General features: G+C 40.3%; 1 protein-coding gene across 1 annotated transcript; it reads left to right on the top strand.

Annotated features, from left to right (window-relative positions):
- The first annotated feature begins 10,522 nt into the window (after nucleotides 1-10,522).
- LOC139960887 (uncharacterized) lies at nucleotides 10,523-24,193 on the top strand. Its single transcript, XM_071959560.1, has 5 exons — nucleotides 10,523-10,694; nucleotides 12,813-13,023; nucleotides 15,052-15,256; nucleotides 16,362-16,935; nucleotides 20,149-24,193. Exons 2-5 carry the CDS (start codon nucleotides 12,823-12,825, stop codon nucleotides 20,159-20,161), a joined length of 993 nt encoding a protein of 330 aa, XP_071815661.1. The 5' UTR covers nucleotides 10,523-10,694; nucleotides 12,813-12,822; the 3' UTR covers nucleotides 20,162-24,193.
- The last annotated feature ends 15 nt before the right edge of the window (nucleotides 24,194-24,208 follow it).

The following is a 24,208-nucleotide window of genomic DNA, read 5'->3' as shown; positions in this document are numbered from 1 at the left end:
TTGTGCGAGATGCGCATTCTGCAGTCGGCCACTTGGGCAGAAGTAGCATTCTGGCTAAGTTAAGGGAGAAATTTTGGATTTATGGAGGAAGCCAGTTAGCAAAGGCAGTGGCCACAAATTGTGTCAGTTGTCGAAAGTATACCAAGCTAAACCTTGCGAGCAACTGATGGCAGATTTACCAAGCAACATAATTGAAGCAGAATTATCACCTTTCACTCACTGTGGCATGGACTATTTTGGTCCCTTGATGGTGTGTAGGGGGCGGTCTGAAGTGAAACGTTATGGTGTGATTTTCACCTGCTTTTCCTCCAGAGCAGTACATTTGGAAGTTGCCCATTCCTTGGACACTGATGCATGCATCAATTCCATTAGACGATTTCGGTGGTAGAAAAAAAGCAAGGTGACAATATGTATGGAAGAGACAATGTTCGACTTTGTTACTTGACTAGCCCAATTTCTAAATTATTGTTTGTTATGATGGTAATTTATCAAATGTAAACTATCTTTATATTAGATATAAAAAAAAACATTCCGATCTTCAGGAAGTTGATTGTATAGTAAGTGGTTCTGTGAGGTCCCTCAAAAGTCTTACTTGCCTATCATAATTTTTTATTGATTTTTCCTTCAAATTATGATAAATTTGGAATGTTTGTTTCGTGGTTAGTGTTCATGACTTCATTTCAGAGCCTGAATTTCTTTCAACTAATCTGTGAGAAAACTCCTTCGGTCTTTTGTGGATAACTGATTTACACAGTATAAAGAAAAACCGAAAAGTTGTCTCGGCTTAATGTATCTGCTTCTGTGCGAGAGGATGCAGTCCGCATGGGAAGTTTTTCATTGGGGGAGCTAAGCGCTTTGAGATTTGCAGAATCGACTAGAGAAGGCGAAATAGACAATGCTAAAATTAGGACACTGTACACAACTTTTAAAACCCATTAAACTGATTTTTACCCCAAAGAGCTTACTTTGCTTAAATTACAAATCAACTCAGTTGATGCCTGAGAGTTTATAAGCACCATAATATTTCGTTTTCTATTGCTTTAGTTTCATCCAATTTTTAAGACTTGCATTTAGATCAAAATGATATCATACACAATATGTCTATAAGAAAACAGAATAAAAGCTCCTTATGTATTCGTATTTTGATGGAGTGTCGTTTTAAAATCTTTCGTATACTTCATATGTCCTAATCTCACGCTTGTTAATTGGTTAATATTTGGTATTAAGAGAAAGTCCGCCTACTGTGAGTTAAAAGTGCATTTGTTTGCAAGAAGTTCAGGGGCCTCGAAAATGATAAATTTGCAGAGATTCGACCCGTAACCATCATCTTAACATAACTTACCGTTGTCTGCTTTGTTTAGATATACGATAGTAGTTTAACTCTGACATGGGCATTACCTGATATTGAGTCAAACTTGATGTTTCTGTGTTCATCCGAAATCATGATAATTAAATACACTGACTATTTGCGTCTCATTTTCATATGAAATGGATGGTTATATCAGGGAGCTGCTACTCTAACGTTAGAGTAGCAGCTCCATGGTTATCAAATAGTGTTGAGTCTAAGGCTTCCGGGCCAGACAATATTCCTAACCGTCTATTGACTCATAGCTAGCTATCGAACTTGCTCCAATTCTTGCTTCATTGTTTAACCAGTCATTGTCTGATGGTGCTGTACCATCCGATTGGACTAATGCTAAAATCGCTCCTATTTAAGAAGGATGATAAACATCTTGCATCCAATTACCGTCCAGTCTCTCTAACGTGTGTCTGTTCGAAGTTGTTAGAACAAATAGTGGTAAAACACATTATGGATCATTTGTACAATCATGCCATTTTAACAGACCTACAACATGGTTTTAGAAGAAGTCGTTTGTGTACTACTCAGCTTCTCATGACTATTTCAGATTTAGATCACTATTATGATAAGAATACCCAGGTTGATATAAATATTCTTGACTTCTCTAAGGCATTTGATGTAGTTTCTCATCGTAAATTGCTGGCCAAGATCGGCCATTATTGAATTCGGGGAGATCTCTCCTGTTGGATCAATAGTTTCTTGTCACATAGGACTCAAAGTGTGATTATCGATGGTATATCATCAACATCCGCTCCTGTTCTCTCAGGTGTTCCACGAGCCACCTGTCTTGGTCCAGTTCTGTTCTTATGCTATATAAACGACATTACTTATCACATTAAATCGCAACTTCGTTTATTTGCGGATGATGCTTTGCTGTATAGGCCTTTTCACTCATTTGACGACCATCTCATCCTCCAGAAAGATCTGAAGGCCCTTGAATCCTGGGCTACGCTTTGGGACATGAAATTCAATCCCTCTAAATGCTTCATGATATCTACAAAGCGTAGCAGGGCAAGATCTGTGTTCTTTCCCCATATACAATCAAATATTGGAGTGCGTCACTGCGCAAACTTATCTTTGTATCCTGTTTAGTGACAATTTATCTTTTTCTACTCATATTGATAAGATTTGCTCTAGGACCAGCAGAACGTACCTTGGCTTCCTAAATAGGAATTTGCGCTCCTGCCCACCAGAATTACGTGAATTGGCTTATATGTCTATGTGTCGTTCTACTCTTGAATATTCAGCTCAAATTTGGGACCCATATAAGGTCTCAGACCAAGATAAAATAGAAAAAATTCTAAGGAATGCAGCACGCTTTGTAACTCGAGATTTCCGTAGAAAATCCAGCGTCACTGAGATCTTGAAGACTTTGAAGTGGAACCCCTCACCATGGGCGTCAATCCAGGGGGGACACGTCCCTACCACATTTCGATGGGTGGGGAAAACAATATCAAATGTCCCCCCCCACACACACATTTGGAAAAGAGTAGTGTCGTGGCTCTATTTGGTAAGGGCTTACACATCTCAGGATTCATATCATCGAATATCACTCAATTTTGCTGAATGGATAATTCCACCCAGATCTCGTGAGTTGGTACCCTGAGATCTCCGACAATCTTAAGCTTAGTCTGCCTTTCTTTCGAGGCCAGTTCCAGTCGTCGTCGGTTGAAATGTATAGACAAATATTCAAGTCGATGAATCCAGCGGTACGGGCTATGCTTGGTGAAGTCTAAGCTCTCTTGCGGTTGCTCCTCGTCTCCTCCACCAGTTCGACGGCATCCGAGAGATCTTTTAGTGCTTTGAGGCGTTTAAAGACATTGCTACGGAGCACCATGACTCAGAAGCCATGACAGAAGCTGAACCATGTGATGGTGTGCCATATTCACCGCGAACGTCTAGCCCAGTTGAAGTCTGAGGAGTTAGCAGAGAAGTTCGTTGGTTCATCGGATAACAGACGCCGCATCTGCGGGCGAGTCCAGTAGAAAACTAGTGCGCTCAGTCATTATCATAAGAGACAGCACTTCATAGCTAGAGCCAAAGCTTGTACATAGTTGTTGTTTAGTTGTAGATGGTGTTTCAAAGACGGTGCCCGTTCCCTAATATTGGGGAAATGAAATAGGGAGCATATTCCATGGCAGCGCATCCCATGTAACCTTGTTGAGTGATACCGGAGTTTACTCCACAGTGAGAACACTGGGTACACGCAGGGACGTCGCTAGAGGGGGAGGGGGTGGGGTGTCTCACCCCAAACTAGGTAAAACTGACGATAGTTGGAAAATTGTAGTCGGAATTTCCGACAGTCGCACTCTAGCTTATCTAGGCCTATGCATTTATTCCTGTGATTGTGCATGACCTAAAAATTGTGGTCAAAATTGACCTTTAATCCGTTATATTTACCACGTTTTACTTGCCACTTTGAGAAATTGTATCTCGCGATTCTTATACTCCACCGTACAAAACTTCGTATGATTTTGAATACTCCCAAAAAATGCCTAATAGAACTACCGTCATAGGTTTAGAAGCCCAGTTTGATTGGGGGGGGGGGGGGGTTGTAACGACTTGCTCAAAAAATATAACCAACATTTTTCGCGCGCTTAGCGCGCGTTCCACATGTTAATGTGCATATCATGTAGACATGCATCGGTTTTTACATCGCATGCAAATAACATACAATCATTTTCCGTCTTATTTCCATATTGGTTAGAATTATTGGGGAAATCGTTACAATATCAATGGTAATAATAATATGACTTTAACCACTGAAAACACATTGCAAATTATCTTCCTTCAGTAGGGGCCCGAAATGTTATCAGCATATTGCCCGAATTTTCAAAAAAATATTTGGTTGGGGTGGGGGGGGGGCTAATAAGTTTGTGAAATGAGTGCCAGTTGGTACAAATGTATCGAAAAAAAGTTCGGAACAAAAGTACAGTCGCGAAAGATTGGGTGTCTGACTGACACTGACCGTATCGTTGACGAGTAGCGCGAGGTGTGGGGGGGGGGGGTACAAATCAGCTGTCGGAATTTTCTTCCTTCAAAACCCATCTAGTTGGATTTTCAGCCACTACCCCCCCCCCAATCATAAGGCCTTAGCTACGTCCCTGGGTACACGGTGGTTACATACTACGCTCCGACCAGAATTCACCCGATTACCAGATGCAGATCCACCTAGCAACCGAGGTAACTTGCGTGAGGACTCCAACGAACAACCGCTGATTTATTTTGATGCCTTCATCACTTTAGTCACCACTCACATGGGACCTTTTCTAAGTCTGACGATACATGCGCGTGTGTGAGGTCCTGAAAACATAATTAAAGTGGTTTGTCTTGCCATTCTTGTTTCAAATTTCATAGAAATGTATTCTCGTAGACCTAGCAAAACATTTAAACTGACACAGTCCCATTGGAAGTGTGTCACGGGTGGCATTAAAAGTCATTGGTGGTTTAACATGCTGGCGTATATGACGACTTTTGGCCAAATTTTCGCTAAGCTCAATATACGAACTCGGATCTGGTCTGTGCCTAATTAGTTAGTTATTTAAATTATTATTAATAATGGCGTATGAGGAAATGCACCATTTGTGGTATGACTCCCAGGACGGCAAGTCGAGAAACTCACATGCAGTCGCGGCGGATAGCTTCCTTCGCCTATATGTCCGGGGACATTTTGGGACATCGTTCCTATAGGCCAGGGGTGGGCAAACTACGGCCCGCTGGCCACATGCCAGTGATTTTTTGCGGCCCGTGAGATGTCTTAAGAAAAATCAATCTATTTTACATCATCACATAAAACGAACTAGCTGCTTAGAATTTATCTGCACTAATGATGCTGTCAGGTCTATTATCACCATTTATTATCGACTGGACTGTATTGACATTATGTTTTTGTGAATACAGAGTAGTACGCACATCTATTGCTTGAACGTCCTCGGAAGCAAAGGTTTGAAATCAACAGCAGGTCGTTGGTTAGGTGCGGCCCTTTCAATCTTTCACTCCTAAAATCTGGCCCATTCATTCAAAAAGGTTGCCCACCCCTGCTATAGGCCTATTTCTGAGGCCCTGGGGTAATTCCTTTACCGACTTGGTGCAATATAATGTGCCCATTTCGAAGTATATTTATTCACAGATTGTTAGTTGTCATGGGTTCGAACAAATGAGGGGTATTTTATCCTGAAACATAGGGCAAAATGGGGCTGGAGTTCCAGTTCGCCGCATCATTTGTAAACTTGCACTGGGTTCTAATTGTTCTTGTCAATTGGAATCACTAAAAGAAATAATCCACCAAAAGTGAAGGTCGCATGAACTTTATTGCAGATTTCATGAGTGACGAATTTGTAATTTTCTCCCGAAATCACGCAACCAGATGGCTGCTATCCAGCCTGGCAAGTGCCATCTCCAACGATCTGGCAGATATTGAAATCTGAAATTTTCTTGGTACGCTGCGCGCCAACCGATGATGGCGCTCCGCTTAGATAGTACTTTAGTCAGGTGGCTTAGCAACAATTTTCAGGCTTAACGTTACCGGCCGGACAAAAGTACCAAATTTGGCATGGAGTTTCTTTTCGACCTATCTATCGATTTTATCCGTGGAACCCACTTTATCAGTTCAGATTTTTCAAGATGGCGGTCAAAATCCAAGATGGCCGCCAGAAAAAAAGGAAATGCCATATATCTGGCTGTAAAAATCGGAGATGAACAAATGAGGGGTCAATTCAGGTGTTTCCGGGGTCACTGAAACAGATGATGACCATGGCATGTTGCTTGACTAACCCACTTCCAAGATGGCGGCCAAAATCCAAGATGGCCCCTGGAAAAAAAAAGGAAATTTCATATATATTCAATCCCCAGACCCCCTGTGCCCGTTTCTGATCGGGACCATCAAACCTTCCGTCCTCCAACGCGTAAATGAAACCGGGCTAGCACCCTGACTATATGTTATGGCTGGTATTCTAATTGTGTCACTTTGGCTCAGGAAGACACTTAGGACTTATTGGGGAACTTTGAGGTGTGATCGACCGTGGATAGACACTGTCGCAAAGCCCGTTATTATATGGGAGTAACGAGTGTCATGTAAGACTGATTACATTGAGTCAAATATATAATAGGGTAACTTGAGGGAAAACCGACCAGATGAATACCGACTCATTGAGAGATTTTGTACGATTGTGCACCCTTCATAAACACAACGTCAATTGTGCGAACAACACACGCTAAGTTAGGTCACTAGTCATCTGAGGTACATCCCACCCCCCCCCCCTCATAAACACAACGACAATTCTGCGAACAACACACGCTAAGTTAGGTCACTAGTCATCTAAGGTCAACCAATAACACTAATAACCAAAACAACAACAATAACAACCAATAACACCAATAATGAAGGCGTGAAACCATCATTCCCACACCAACCAGACAAAGGGACACTCAAACAAAAGGTGTTGCATAGTCCTGATGGCTTTACAGCCCACACAGGGACAAATCCCATAACCTAATCGCCACCTGACTAGGCGAAAATGGTTAGTGATGAGGACCCCATGTGCAATCCTCCTCGCCAAGTCCCGGAGACGGCTTTCTAGTGACTTACAACACACAGAACACCACACATCTGGAGAGATGGCGGTTTGGCAAGCCGAGGGGGCCACGTTCAGCAGAACATCTGGCCCACCCTCCTCTTTGATGGCAAAGTGAGTCACCAATCTGAGTATACACCCCCGAAGGGCGTGTCGCCCTTGGCTGGTTATTGGAAAAGGATCCGGGCCAGTAGTGGCGAAAAAGAAAACCACCCCAGAACCTAACAAAAAAGGCAAACGAGTTATTCTCAAACGCAACGAAAAAACCTTTCAATCGGAGAAAGCGCAGTTAAGATGGTAGGTAGACCAAACCATGCCCACCCGCTCAAGGGGGTCTTTTACAGAACGGTCCTTTTTGACAAGGTTTGGTTTGCACTTTCCCCAAATGAAATAAAAAATGATCCTCTCCAATCGCACCAAGGCATAATCTGATGCAGCGATCACCGTAGCAGGATATCAAAGGACAGGAACAATAAAACGATTGACAACTGTAACCTTCCCAGGGAGGGAGAGTGACCTCCGATTGAATGTGTCGAGCCTTGCCTCCACCTGATCAGACTTCTCGGTCCAAGTGGTGGCCTCCGGGGCACCATAACCTAGCCAGATGTCAATTACCCTGATCATGACATCTGACCAAGTAGCATCGAACGGGAGGGATTGGCCACGCCAACCTCCTGAATGTAGCCCTTTGGTCTTGGACTTGTTAAGTCTGGCACCAGTAGCCTCTTGGAAGGTGGCCAAAACCTTCGATAAAGGCTTGAAGGAGACGAGGTCCGACACAATACAAGTGACGTCATCGGCATGTTGCACGCATTTAACTCTAGCCTCACCCGGTACATTGAAAGGTCGAAACCCCAAGCATCTGTTCAGCGAGGTACTGAGCGTTTCGCTGAAGAGAACATACAACAACGGGGAGAGGGGACAACCCTGACGGACTCCCCTTCGAACCGGGATGGGACCAGAAGTAAATCCGTTAACAGTGACCATGCTCGTGACGTCCTTATATAGTAACGAGACCCAACGAATCCGAAGGACTCGCACAGCGCAAGTCTGGAGAGGACCTACAATATCCGGCATCACATCCGCTAAGCGATTTCCTAATGCTTTGGCCAGGATTTTGTAGTCAAGATTTAACAGCGTTATTGTACACCTATTAGGGTCCAAAGGGTCTCCTGACTTTGGGAGGAGAACAATATTTCCAGCCCTCTGTGTTTGGCTCATGTAATTCAACTGGAAAGCGGTAGCGAACACGTCTCTAAAGTCCCCACCGAGAACCTCCCAGAAGGTCATATAGAACTCAGCAGGGAGGCCATCGGGACCGGGGACTTTCCCTTCTTCATCGCTGCTACCGCTGTCCAGAGCTCACCAACGGAGAGATTCGAACCCAAGCTATAGTTTTACTATGAGTGGGGGGGGGGGGCCTTTTCTATACCAGACTACGAGTCTTCCTGGAGATCCTCGCTAACAGTAGCCCTGGGGTACAGGTTCGAAAAGAACGACTTAAATACCTCAGATGCCTAGTGACCTGCTTAGCGTGTGTTGTTCGCACAATTGACGTTGTGTTTATGAAGGGTGCACAATCGTACAAAATCTCTCAATGAGTCGGTATTCACATCTGGTCGGTTTTACCTCAAGTTACCCTATTATATAGTTGACTCAATGTAATCAGTCTTACATGACACTCGTAACTCCCATATAATAACGGGTTTGCGACAGTGTCTATCCACGGTCGATCACACCTCAAAGTTCCCCAATAAGTCCTAAGTGTCTTCCTGAACCAAAGTGACACAATTAGAATACCAGCCATAACATATAGTCAGGGTGCTAGCCCGGTTTCATTTACACGTTGGAGGACGGAAGGTTTGATGGTCCCGATCAAAAAAGGGAACAGGGGGTCTTGGGAATGAATATATATGAAATTTCCTTTTTTCCAGGGGGCCATCTTGGATTCTGGCCGCCATCTTGGAAGTAGGTGGCCCAAGCAACATACCATGACCATCATCTGTTTCAGTGAGCTCGGAAATTATTATTATTATTATTATTATGGTTCCTTATAAAGCGCAAATACTATAACATATATATATTCAAATGCGTCTTAAGTTTGGATTTAAAAAGGGTAAAACTTTCAATTTTTCTTAAAACCTCAGGGAGTGAATTCCATAAAACAGGCGAAGCATAGCTGAAAGATCTCGGTCCAAATTTTGCAGTTCTTATGTTAGGAACAGTTAAAAGCAGAGCGGACGAGGAACGCAACGGTCTAGAGGGAGTGTAAAGAGAAATTAAATCACAAAGGTACTGCGGTGCAATATTGTAAATACATTTAAAAGTGAGTAATAAAATCTTATAAGATATTCTTTCTCTAACTGGAAGCCAATGCAAGTTATGTAGGACGGGTTTTATATGATCATATTTGGAAGTACCCGTTACAAGTCTGGCAGCAGCATTTTGGATTTTCTGAAGTTTATCTATGAGATGTGAAGGTAAGTTACAGTATAATGAATTGCAGTAATCTATGTGTGACGTAACAAATGCATGAACAAGTGATTTACATGAGGTATCATCCAAGTAACTACGAATATGCCAAAGCTTATGAATACTAAAATTTGCTTTTCTACACACATTTGCAACATGTAAGTCAAGTGAAAGACTTTTATCAAAAATAATACCCAAATTACGAACCTTATCAACTGTATGAATTGTTGCCGCCCCCACTTGAAACACCTTAATTGACCCCTCATTTGTTCATCTCCGATTTTTACAGCCAGATACATGACATTTCCTTTTTTCTGGGGGCCATCTTGGATTTTGGCCGCCATCTTGGAAGTGGGTTAGTCAAGCAACATGCCATGGTCATCATCTGTTTCAGTGACCCCGGAAACATCTGAATTGACCCCTCATTTGTTCATCTTCGATTTTTACAGCCAGATATATGACATTTCCTTTTTTCCTGGCGGCCATCTTGGATTTTGGTCGCCATCTTGAAAAATCGGAACCCATAAAGTGGGTTCCACGGATAAAATCGATAGATAGGTCGAAAAGAAACTCCATGCCAAATTTGGTACTTTTGTCCGGCCGGTAACGTTAAAGTTGCTAAGCCACCTGACTACTTACGGCCGGAATACTCGAATCGATTCCGTCCCCCCCCCCCCCCCACGTTTCAAATCGGATTGACGCCCCTGCCCCTCACAGAAAGAAGGAAGAGCCAGACTTATGCTCTTTTACCAAATTATTTATGGCCTAATTGCAGTCCCAAACGAGACTAATCCCTTCTTGAAACCAGAGAGGCGTGGTCGCTATACTAAAATTCTACACAATCATCGTGCTTTTCAGTATAGCTATTAATCCTAGGACCATAAAAGACTGGAATACATTATCCTTGGCCGTTAAAGAGAGCCCTAGTCTTGAGGGGTTAAGACAAGATTGCCCACGCATTATTATTAGCTCTGCTGCGCTGCACACCAACATCCTCGTTGTGATACCCGAGAACCTACAGAAGCAGAAGCAGAAACTGCATGGTCGTTCGTGTACTCCGTAGTGCTATGTTATTATTAGATAATCGAGAATAATCGTTTGTAATAATTAACCAGGTTACTGTACTGTTCGCTGGCGTCAATTCATCTAAGCAATCAGTGATTTCTCGTGAAACTGATTGATAATATTGCGCTTCGTGTTTAATGAGGCGGTGATAGCCACAATCGGTGCTCAATAATTGCTTCTTTATGACTGGTTTAGTCTTCACCGACGCATTAGACATTACCAAGGTAATATCCTATTTGTATCATGTATATGCTATTGATGATTGCTTCAAGAGATCTCGACTTGAAAGCAGTCGACCTAATCAGCCTACTGTAATCTAGCTTAGGTCCCACTCCCAGGTCTGACTCTAAGTTAGGCGTAGGCTAGGTCGTAGCCCACGGATGGGATCTCCTTTTTAGCCTGGCTAAACAAGTCCTCCAACGTAGTGTTCCAATTCCCAAGGCTAGACCCTACGTACCCAAATTATTGCCCTAGAAGAACTGTCAATGTGACGCATTGATGGTGCTTTTGTTACCCAGGGTCTAGGCTGCCTTGCAAGCTATTGTTTGTTCAGACAGAGACCCCTAACGTTGCACATGTACATGAGGTAAAGGAGGGGGTATTTGGCGATTCGAGATTCCAGAATTCATTAAACTACACTACCATTATATTGCTATCTCATTACGTCCGAAGACAATGAAAACATCTTGCTTTGCAGAGAATATTTTATCCAGAATCACATCGCAAAATGCTTAAATTACTATAGACTAGGCTACAACATGTGGAAAAACATACTAGCAAGTAGCATATATCCATGTGAACCAATATATTTTACATGAGGTATACTTCAGAGCCTGATCAAGAATGCTACACAAAATTGATCACAGTTGTGGAAGAGGAGATAAAATATACTGACATTTTGGGTTTTCGCTTAATTGGGAGGGCTTCTGGCAGTGCATGAGGAGAATTCCGCACCACATCTGAATCTGGAGATGTGTTAAATCGGCAAAAATCATATACTAAAGTAAAGGACATAAACGCCAACCAAGTATGAGTAAGAGTATAACTTATTAGTTAACAAAACAAGAGTTAGTAAGCTTGTTTTTTAAAGTTTTGAAACAGCTAGGCCGGTGCATGCACAATGTCTGATGGCAAAGCATTCCAATCCCCACGGCAGTCTGCAGTTTTCAACATTTAAATTGTACTTCAAATAATATTTTAGAACGAAACATTACTATCAGTCACAAACTTTGAACAACGTTGTTCAAATATATGTTTATAATGTTGTAGTATTTTCACTGTTTTCTGCCCAGAAAAGAGCCCTTAAATTGAAAGTAGGCTACTATCCATATTCCGATACTAGTACTCAAATTATAGTGCTGTACAGTGAACCTTGTAAACTGCAGGTGAAAAAAAAACGTTGATTGCTGATACCATATTACACTGCACGGTCCCTCGGACACCATTATTAAATCCTTTATTAAAGAAACTGCCAAATTCATCATTTCATGAAATTTCTGATCACCTTAACAGGTATCAGATAACGCAAGTCATCCATAACCGTCAGACTCTGCCAATTTGGAATCTACAATTTATGGTTAAAATTAGTTTTATCATGATTATCATTATTCTGAAGCTGAAATTCCAGTTTGAAAGTAGAGCTCAGACTTGTGTTAGTTACAGTATATGAGATCCATAAATTTGTGGGTTAAGTTTTATGCCGTATACAAGTTGGGAGCACCTCTGAGGAAATGCTGGTTTTGATTGTGGCATATGACTGGAAATTGGACCAAGTTGGTCCTATGGTCAATAATGAGTTTGATTTAATTCCACATAATATAAATACAATGGTGAATAGTCAATAGTTTGCATTCAAAAGCAATCCCAGCTGGCTTTAAAGATCGTGCTATATTTACTGACTAAATGCTGGATGCTGGATTTCACCCTTTGCCAGAAAAATGCACTTGCATATCACTCTAAAAGTAATCATAAAAGACATGATATGTAACAAAATAGGCAGGATTTCCATACCAAAAGTATGCTACTGCTTATAATCCAGTAAATATTATCCTTCTCACAAACTGTCTTTGGCCAAAATTTGTGAAATTCTAGTCCTGAATCTTATGAGTGCAAGCAAGAAGTCATCATTGCACATAACTCTGGAGGTATACATGTATGTATACTAGAGCTCAAGAAACTTGAAACTTTTGCATAGAATCCGGTTCACTTTTGCATCATGATGAACATGAACTTGTATTCAAACAGACTTTATTCTTTAACATTATAGATCTCTATATTTCAAATTGAGTTGTTTTCCTTTGATCTTTCAAATATTGGGTTTGCATTTCTTTCTTTTTTTATAGGGTTTTCAAGATGGAGACTAAACGTCTGGCACCTATTTTATCGTTTGTGCTGGTGGCTGCTCTGGTACCGTCGTGCGTCAGATTAACAGAAGCACAGCAGCACAACGAGCTGACCTTCGGCCAAAGACTGGTGAATCAGATTGCTAAGTGTAATGAGTATGCATATTATAAGATAGATGTCTCAGAGCCATGTCAAGACCTACGTATCCAGGTGAGTTTTATAATCTAATCTTTTTATCAAGTATTAAAGAGATTAGAATAAGTGAAATGCAAAATGCTCTGATGTTACCAGAAATTTGCTCAGTTTTTAGACAACATGAGAAATTGGGAGGAGAAGGTCACAAGGGATATGATATTTGTTTCAAAATGTGTACAAAATGCTTAATAACTTGTCTTGGGTTTTATGTAACTTTTGTTCAGCAGTTACTCTGTCAGTTAAAGTTACCAAAAGTCATGAGAAGCAATTAATTGAAGATGGGATGAGGGTGAGGGATAAGTGAAATGCAAAATGCTCTGATGTTACCAGAAGTTTGCTCAGTTTTTAGACAACATGAGAAATTGGGAGGAGAAGGCCACAAGGGATATGATATTTGTTTCAAAATGTGTACAAAATGCTTAATAACTTGTCTCGGGTTTTATGTAACTTTTGTTCGGCAGTTACTCTGTCAGTTAAAGTTACCAAAAGTCATGAGAAGCAATTAATTCAAGATGGGATGAGGGTGGGGATTGGTAAGTTAGTACGTACAAACCATAACATCCCTGTACAAAACATTTTTGCAGTCTGATAATTGGAATACTAAAAAGTTTTCTTGGGGCATTCCCCTTCTGCACCGCACCCGACAACCTCTCCCTTCCTCTTCTCTTTGTAGGGGCTTGTCTTTTATCTTCCCACTATCATATATCTCTTAAACCTATCAGTCACAAAGTAGTATGCATACATGTACTTTCATGTCATGAATGCTTTCCAAGCTTTCAAGATCCAGAAGTCCTTGAATGAGAGGATAAGGGATCCTTCGGTCACTTGCAACTAGAGATACCACTGTGTCACATGAACACAGCCCTGTTGCATAATTGTTCCGTCAGGCGTGTCAGTAACTCCTTGGTCCAAACTGACCTTTACTGACCGGATGAAACTACTTGTTTACAGTTTTTTCCTTAATTGCTTTGCATCAGTTCAGGATCCCAGTTGACAGTAGTATGGTGGTTCACAGTGCAAGACGTAAACCAGAACGGTTTATGATTACAAGTTGATCTAAATTCTCTAGCCCGTAGATCATTTGTGTTATATGCCAGTACAAATTGCATTTAGATGTGAAAATCTGGCCTTCATTTATGAGTTGTGTTCTGAGATTAAACCTTCTAACACACCGAGAAATTTTATTGCATGATCTACAAGCTTAGAATATTTTGCCGATATCACTTGTTGTGAGAATTTATTATTTCAACAAATTCTCCTTTTCACACTTTTCATATTTTTCTTTGTGTTCATGACGTTATGTGTAAGTAAGAAATTAAGAATACCTTTGAGCAAACTTGAAATGGATCGGTCCTACTGCCAACTGTGAAACTTTCCACAGTGAACTCCAAAGTCATGATGTCTGTATACATTTGCACTTTGACTGATGATGAAATATTAATGTAGATGATACTTGGTCATTTATTTGTCACTGCATGTGTGTTCAAGGATATGAAGGTTAATCTCCAACATGGCAGAGACTGAATGTGATAAAAGAGATTAGATTACCACTCTACTGCATGTACACTGTATTCTTATTAGTGTCTTTGATTATCCTGCTTATCTTGGAACAGATTGTATGAATGCAAACACAAACACGGTATGTGTGTAATGTATGAAACAAAGGTACACAGTTAAAAATATATTTAGGTATTAAAAGTATGTATGTTGCGTAGCTCTGCAATCTTAGAAGGTTTAGTGTAACCGGGGAGTTTTTAGGTCGGTTGGTTGGCTGGCTGGCTATGTGGATTGGAGAAAGGTAAGCATCGATATTTGTGAATACTCAAACCAAGATGAGTTTTGGAGTATTATTTTATTTATTTATTATTAGTATTGTTATTTTTATGATTTTTTTTAAATTATTTTTATTATTATTATCATTATTTTCATCATTGTTATGATTATTATTATGATGATGTTGTTATTGTTTATGTTTGCACAATAGTGATATACACCTTGAAGACACCTACAGACCTATGTATATACTCTTTGATAATTCGACAGGTTGACGTCATTGAGGGTGAACCTAACTTATATGTGAGCAAGAGCCCGAACCTGTACCCTACCTACAGCAGTTTGGCTTGGTCCTCTTATGATTGGGGCAGTGAAGATTTGGTCATCTCAAGCTGGGACCCAGAGTTTACTACTGGGACCTTCTATATTGGAGTACATGCCTATTGTGGAGATGACGTTGATACGGGATACACTGGTAAATAAAAGTACAGCAATTTAACATACATGTAAAATGTCACTTCCTTTTGAGAATTTGGGAAATTGAGAAAAATTGAGAAATTTTACAATACTTCATTTACTTACATGTATTTTTAGGAGATTTATTTATTACTTTAGTTGTTCATCTGGTGGGGGACATGGAAATTATGGCTAATACCCCGACCCTTCTTCTAAAACCCTCACCCCTCCTTCCCATGGACTCAAGAAATCTTGAGAACTCTAGATGAAAAATATTCCAAAGTTTGCCATGGTAGAAATCTGATCACATTTTAAATTTGTACGTTGAATCAGATAAATGATATGTACAGTACAGTGGCTTCCATGGTCATGGGATAAGCTGATTCAGAAACGCTCAGATAGTGACAAATACTTAACAAAGTCTGCTGGGTTCTCGGCTGGTTTCTTCTACAAATCATAGACATGATAAACCCCTTGTATCGATATATTGACATGCACCCACTGTCATGATATTTTGTAGTACATCACACAATGCAAGTCGAGTAGCATCAGACAATTAACTCACAGGATCATCACGCACATCACTATTTATTTATTTTTATTATTTAGGTTTACAGTCTTGTTCAGGGCCAAGGCCCTCTCACACGACTTTACAACCCTGGTCATTGGTAACTTGACACACCTACACACCAAAGTGTGCACAATTCAATCAATCTCTCCTGGGGCACCACTGTGCACCATAACTACGTGTTCCCCGGGGGACTTCCCATAGGGTGCAGCCACAAATCGTCACACGCAACTATATTTACAAGTCACCTCGCAAGTCCCCATTTATACACCTGGGTGAAGAGAGGCAATGGAGATAAAGTGCCTTGCCCAAGGACACAACGCAATGATCTGGCCAGGACTCGAACCTGTAATCCTTAGATCACAAGTCAACTGCCATAACCACTTGACCACAAGGCCCTCACATGCCCTCATGTATAAGATCCTTACTATAACCCTCTGCAGTATCTTCTTGCCAACTGTAGGTCAGCCCGACAGGTTTATCCGAGTTATAACGAAGACTATCGTGAAAAGTACTCTTCCCTCGTAACGCTTTGTGTTCTCTCGATTTTTGACAGATGCTCGGTTTTCCGTCTACGTGACAACTGTGACATCGGTCCATCCACATTCAGAGATCTCGTTAAACGGCACTCTGCCGGGGACCCTCTCGGTGAACGGATACGACTACTATCGATTCTGCGTGCCCAGCAGCTGTTCCAACATCGAGGTCCTCCTGACGAACTGCGTGGACCCGAAAGCCTGCCCGACCGACTACGCTTGGCCCGAACTGATCGTTTCGCGGTCCATCGAACAGCCGAGTATATCGGACCATTCTTGGAAGTTGGCATCCGTCGAGAGGAGGAGCATCAGTTTGAGATACTCAGACCCCGATTTCTTTCCGGGTCACTACTTTGTGGCCATCTACGGTTGGTGCAACCCGACGGAGAACTGCCCCGATCTTTCGAGCTGTGGTCCATGCACGTATGCCCAGAATCACCCATATACAGTATCAGTATTCATACAGGAGGTCAACGAGGGGTGTGTGCCGAAGCAACCGTTGGAGCTGTGTGGAGGGAATCAGGGCTTTCACAATCAATGTAATTCTATCGTCCTACTAGTCATGCTCTCGTTCTGTAGTATTGTTGTAATATTTGGACATTGACGGCGCTGCTCTAGTGGCGACACGCTTGCACTTGTTCTCGTCTGTTTACCGTCTTTTTCACTGTCTATATCGTAAAGTTACTTATACTCACACATACAGGATGGATTCTACCACATGGACGATCATGTTACTCATGCTTCTCTCGATATTATATCCTTGTTTCGGGGAAATGGAGAATTGTTTGCCACCTGTCAGTATCCGATACACTACAGCCGAACTCTATGCACTGCGTAGTAAGCCTATACACGGCGACCTACAACGTTTACTCAGTGCGGACATATCGATCCCCAAGGAAGTTCGCAAACGGAAACGCGGCAAAGCAGGAGGCGTGCGAAAGAGAATGCAGAGACTGAAGCACAAGCCCTATTTACCAGCCATCGTAATGGGTAATGTACAATCACTGACCAACAAAATTGACGAGATTTCTGCTAACTGTAAATATTTCCACGAATTCCGTAACGCTAGCATACTGTCCTTCACCGAAACCTGGCTTACAGATCATCATAACGACTCATATGTCTCAATCGATGGATTTAAACTATTACGGGGGGATCGGACTGCCCAATCTGGCAAAGGAAAAGGGGGTGGTGTATGTATTTACGTAAATGAGAAATGGTGCCACCAGAACAATGCACTCATCAAGCGCCATTCGTGTTCACCGAATATCGAAGTTCTAACTGTTAGTCTACGCCCTTATTACTTGCCTAGAGAGTTTTCGCATGCGATTGTTCATACTGTTTATGTGCCAAATCGTAACGTGGCCAAATCGGCAGCATCAGAACTTGTTGACATTATTGATCAATTTGAGACCATGGCCCCAGATGCTTTAACTATTATCAATGGCGACTTCAATCACTGTAATCTTAAAAGGAGTAGCGTGAACTACTACCAACAGATTAAATGCCCGACCCGAGATGCAGCTATCCTGGACCTATTGTACACGAATGTCAAAGATGCTTACCTGTCCATTCAATTACCCAAACTCGGAAAAGCCGATCACAACCTTGTCAATCTGGTGCCTCGCTATAGACCCAAGATACAAAGGGAGAAACCCCGAACAATAGCAGTAAAGCAGTGGAATAATGCCTCTATTGACCATCTCCGGGCAGAGTTGGACTCTACCGACTGGGATATATTCGTGGAGGCCAGCGCTGACGTGCACGAGCTAACCCAGACAATAAGTGATTACATTTCATTCTGCGTCGAGAATACCATCCCATCGAAGCAGGTTAAGATCTTCCCGAATAATAAACCGTGGATTACGAAGAGGGTGAAGGTAATTATCAACAAGAAGAAAGGACTCTTCAAAAAAGGTGACACAAATGCATTGAAAGAGGTACAGAAGGAGCTCAAAAAGGTGATCGCCGAAGAAAAATCCGCTTACCGTGACAAGATCGAGGGCTTATTCAAAGACAATAATATGAAACGTGTTTGGGACGGTATCCGACTTATGAGTGGCTATAGCAATAAATCTAAATCTTGCCACTTACCTGCAATCACCACAGACTATGCCAATCATTTGAACACATTTTACAACCGTTTTGATGATCATGATTTTTCGGATGAACTCCATGGTTTGAAAACTTCATTAACAGATTCTAATTGTAACATAGTAGTGTCAGAGAATGAGGTTCGCAGGCATTTTTTAAAGTTACATCCATCAAAGGCTGCCGGACCAGATAATGTTTCACCCAGAGTTTTAAAACATTGTGCCCTAGAGTTGGCTCATATTTTTACTAAAATTTACAATTTATCTTTTGAAACGGGACAGGTGCCTCATCTCTGGAAGCAATCTAGGATAGTTCCTGTGTCTAAGCGGCCGGTCATATCGTGTATGAATGACCTCCGCCCAATTGCCCTAACGGCTGTGCCCATGAAAGTCTGTGAGCGTTTATTTTTGAACCACTTTAAGCCTTTGGTCACCCCTTTTTCAGACCCCTTACAATTTGCCTACAAAGCCAGTCGTAGCTGCGAGGATGCAATCCTCGTTCTACTTCAGTGGTTATATTCTCACTTAGAGCAACAAGGCACCTCTGCACGTGTGACGTTTTTCGATTTCTCTTCCGCCTTTAATACCATCCAGCCACACATTCTCACAAAGAAACTGATCAGAATGGACATCCCTCATGGGTTCATTAACTGGATAATGAATTATATGACAGAAAGAACCCAGTTTGTTAGTCTCGGTCCTACATGCCGGTCAGGTGTAATTTTGTCCAACACTGGAGCTCCCCAGGGAACTGTCCTTGCACCTTTTCTCTTTACTTTGTACACGGCTGACTGTAGGTCTCAGGAGGAGATGTGCCCCCTCATCAAGTTCGCTGATGATACAGCCATGGCTGGTCTCATCCATGGTGATGATGATGAGGCATATCTCCGCCAGCTGCAGTCATTCGTGGACTACTGTGACACCAACTTTCTTCAATTGAATATCTCCAAAACGAAGGAGATGGTTATTGATTTTCGCCGTAGTACTGTCCCACCACCACCTGTCATTATCAAGAGTATGGAAGTTGAAAGGGTGTCCTCTTACAAGTACCTTGGCGTTCACTTGAACGATTCTTTAACTTGGGGCGATCAGGTGGATGCTCTAATCAAGAAGCTGAATAGCAGGTTGTATTGTTTAAATAAAATGGCCAGTTTTAACGTCCGTACTTCTATAATGGATATTTTTTACAACGCTACTATCTGTGGCGTATGGCGGTATTGTCTCGTCGGTTGGGGCGGGAACGCCACGGGGACTGACAGAGACCGTATTGACAGCATTATTCGTAAAGCGGGTAGAGTCATTGGAGACCCCCAATCAACAGTTGAGGAAATTTATGTGTGCTTGCTCCAAAACAAACTAGACATTGTTTGGAATGACCATGATCACCCGCTTCACTGTTATCTGCACGATAATATCATAACTAGGGGCACTGGCAGACTGCGTCTCCCACCCATGAGAACAAACCGTCATCGCAATTCGTTTATTCCACGTGCAATAAGGCTTTACAATGATAACTTGAGCCGTTAGGTCCTGCCTATGTGTGTTTTATTGTTCGATTGTTTAATGTTTTATCGTTCCGTTCTTTCCCTGTTTTTCATATTTGTAACATAGCTATATTTTTGTACTGTCTTTTACATTTTATGTGCAAGATCTTAATTTCCTTCTTTGGAGTAATAAAGTTCTACTTATCTTACTTATCTTATCTTATCTTATTGTTGTCATGCTAACGCCATTTGATACCATTGGCCCAGTGACAAGCTATGTGGTATTATTTAATGTGAACGGAAGCATCTGGTTCCAAATTCTAGGGACACTTGTTTGAACGCAACCAACTCTTACCAGATAAGCCGTCAAGTTGTTGTAAGAAATGAACGACGCGGTTGATCTGCGATCTCGTGAGGACTTAGGGTTGTTTATCATTGGTGCTACACTTCTTCTGAACTTAATTTGGTAAGATCAGGTTCAGCCCAGAAGCTGGAAAATAAATTCAACTTGTAAACTTCTCTACTTAGAACAAACAAAAATCATAAATAGTGAATCATGATGGAAAGTAAAATGAAATGAAATTTGTTTCGTTCTTGTCAGGTATATCCTCATTTTTAGTGGCAGAGTAGTGATTTAAAGTTCCTCTAATATTCATTAAATTTATTCTGGAAATGTTGGTAAAATTGTAAGATTTCTTGGATAAACTTTTCAAGTGTTAAAGGTTAGTTACAAAGTTTTAAATAGTAAATTGAGCACTGTATGTGAGCATTTAAATTTGAGGTTCTCGATGGTGCAGGCTGCTTTAAATCGTTGAAAATGTATTATGTATTTTGCAAGGCATTAATGATAGGTGTGATTTTTGTGTTGGAAATAGTATAAACATTAATGTTACCAATGTTCAAAGTGACTTAACATGAATGGTGCAATGTGTTAACCGTAATGATGCAGGGTACTTTATGTTAAACATATAGATATATTGTACAATGTGTTAACCATAGGGGAATAGGGTACAATATGTTAGCACTAGTGGTACAATACATGTCACAATGTGTAAGCACTAGTGGTATGGTACATGTCACAATGTATTAGCACTAGTGGTACATTGCACGTGTTAGCAATAGTAGTACACTACATGGTACAATGTGTTAGCCCTAGTGGTACGGTACATGTCACAGTGTGTTAGCTATAGAGTTACAATGTACAATATGTTAGCACTAGTGGTGCAGTACATGGTACAATGTGTTAGCATTAGTAGCACAGTACATGGTACAATGTGTTAGCTATAGAGTTACAAGGTACAATGTGTTAGCTATAGAGTTACAAGGTACAATGTGTTAGCTATATAGTTACAAGGTACATTGTGTTAGCTATAGAGTTACAAGGTACAATATGTTAGCACTAGTGGTACAGTACATTGTACAATGTGTTAGCACTAGTGGTACAGTACATGTCGCAATGTGTTAGCACTAGCAGTACATGGTACGTGTTAGCAATAGTGGTACGGTACATATCACAGTGTGTTAGCTATAGAGTTACAAGGTACAATTTGTCAGCTATAGAGGTTACAAGGTACAATGTGTTAGCTATAGGGTTACAAGGTAAAATATGTTAGTTGTACAAGGTACAATGTGTTAGCATTAGTAGTACAGTACATGGTACAATGTGTTAGCACTAGTGGTATGGTACATGGTACAATGTGTTAGCTATAGAGTTATAAGGTACAAATATGTTACTAAAAGTGATACATACTTTAGAACTATTCTTAAAGTTCTGAATTTGAAAGAAAAGTTACTTGAAACTTCCTCCATAATGTTTGCTGTCAAAGTAGCCTAAGGCTTTTCATTTGGGCATTTTTTTTCTTTTCCAATTCACTTCTTTCCATGTCTTTAAGAGAGATAACGTCTTTCACTTTAAGTTGTGTTTTCTTTTTCATTTTACCAATCAGTCCAAACTGTTTACTTAGCATTTGTATTACATTTTGTGCAAAGCAACTAATCTACCTATGGTGCTAAAGATAGTTGTACTTGGTGCCATGCTAACTGTTACCGTAGGTGTTTTGTGGTGCAAGGTGTTTAAGATAAAAACCATACATGGTACTTTATGCAAAAAATACATGGTGCTATGTGTCAAATGTGCAAGATGTCATATAAACGTAGTTGTGTTTTAGTGCAAGGTGTTAAAGAGAAATATAAATGGTGCATTGTGGCAAATGCAGGTGTATATGGTGGTATAAGATGTTAAAGGTAGATATACTTTTGGTGTCAGGTGTTAACGTTAACTAAACATGTGACTTTCTGTTACCTTTCTGTATAATGATGATAACATAGCAATATATCTCTTCCTTGTAACTTTTGAACAAATAGCAAGAAGAGTACTGCAAATTATGCAATATTAGTTTGTGCAAATATAAAAATTGTAATTGATAAAGCTTTCGCAATAACTCTAAACTTACTATGAAGAAATTTATGGTGGAATGTGAAACACCAGATGTGCCCATAATTTCTCCTTTTTCTTCTCTCTTTTTTCTTCCGCACCACAGATTATTTGAATTAATTCTTGATAGCATACCAGTAACATACATATCTGGCAAATCGAAGCCCATAAGATGCACGCAGTCAAATCTATATTATAAGTCGAACCGTTAAAAAAAATGCATAAACAGAGATAACATTGATTTGTGTGACAAATATTTGCATTGACTTTGTAACATGATTATCAATATATACATTTAAAAATCTTATCAAAATAAATTAAATTGTTTTGTGGGGTTCCATTTAACAACGTTGGTAGATTAGAACTATAAATTTTCTCTTTATTATCAGCAAAAGTATTATCTGTATTATTAATCAATTAGTCTTTCAGTTAAAAATATTTTACAACTATTGCCAGATGCCAAAGAGACCAAATGAGAATGATATTTATGTTAATATAATGCAACTTTTCAGTATTAAATCATGCCATTTTTCTGCCAGTAAATTATATAACAAATATATATATTTATAAATTGGAAATATTCGAATGAGAAGAATGTTTTAATTCTTATAAAAAAGTACTATTGAAATAATTTGTAGGTGAATGTTTGTAAAGTTCAATAAAATAACTATATTTAATGACATGGTGTATAATCAATTATTCAGTTTTGAAGTTTTTCATTGTTAAGAAAACAAAATCCGTCCAATTTTTCAATTGGCCTGTGTAGTGACAGAGACGAAATTCAGGAACCATGAATATTTGGTAGTCGTCATAGGATGCAGTATAGAAGATGAAATGAACATTTTATGTACCATGGTTGTGTTGTTATTTTGCCATGAGTGGGCATTTTTTAAAGATATATAAACCTAACCACATAAGGTCATTTTGTCATCTGCAACAAGCTGTACACGTTAATGTCTATAGATGTCAAGGATTATTGCTGTAAGCAGATAAATCTGAAGGTTTTAAGTAAACAGTTTAATATTCTTATCTCTTAACCTCTATTAATTAATCTTCATGCTGTTTCTTGGTGCCAGTGCAGTGGTTGTCATTGGGTTATCATTCTACTGTCTGGTGTTGCTGAAGCAGATGAGCACAGACTATATTGTTCATAGTTTGCGTTAGCATTTGCTACTCAAATATAATTGTGATACACATCAAGGAAGTATGATCTTCATAACCACTATTTGTCATCTGGTTATAACTATCAATATATAATGAGAAATAGAAAGTATGGTGTCTCATTCAGGCTTGACAAAAAGGGAGGGGGGGGGGGTTATTAGATGGCTAATACCCCAGGGCACCTGGTCAAAAGGAAGATAAAACATTAAGATAAAGAATAATATATCCATTTTCATAATAGAAATAAGGGAGACCTTTCGGGGTAAGATAAGATAAGATAAACTTTATTGCATCCGATAGGGAAATTACATGCTTGCAGATAAAACAGTAAGATATGAAAACGATACTATACAACAATAAGAGAACAAACAGTAGGACAATAAAAGCATAAGAAATGCTAATAACAAGGAACAGGAACAGATGGGCCGAAGCTCACAGAATGGCAAGGAATAAAAAGTATAAACAAATCACAAACGGTAAATATGATAAGAACCCAATGAAAGAAGGAAAGACAAAGGCAAGAGATTAGCGATTAAAAGATGCATTAAAAATTTTAACAGCTTGTCCCATGAAAGATGAGGGGTAACGATTAGTATGAGCCTTCGGAGGTCTCATCCCCCACTACGAGGGATAATACAATTATTTAATGGAGCGTGGAGAGGGTGATCGATATCCTTGACAACTGAATGAAGCTT

The sequence above is a fragment of the Apostichopus japonicus genome, chromosome 20 (genome assembly GCF_037975245.1).
Source record: "Apostichopus japonicus isolate 1M-3 chromosome 20, ASM3797524v1, whole genome shotgun sequence".
Taxonomy (NCBI): Eukaryota; Metazoa; Echinodermata; class Holothuroidea; order Aspidochirotida; family Stichopodidae; genus Apostichopus; species Apostichopus japonicus.
The sequence above is the reverse complement of the archived record's forward strand: the minus strand, read 5'-3'. Positions and strand labels throughout refer to the sequence as shown.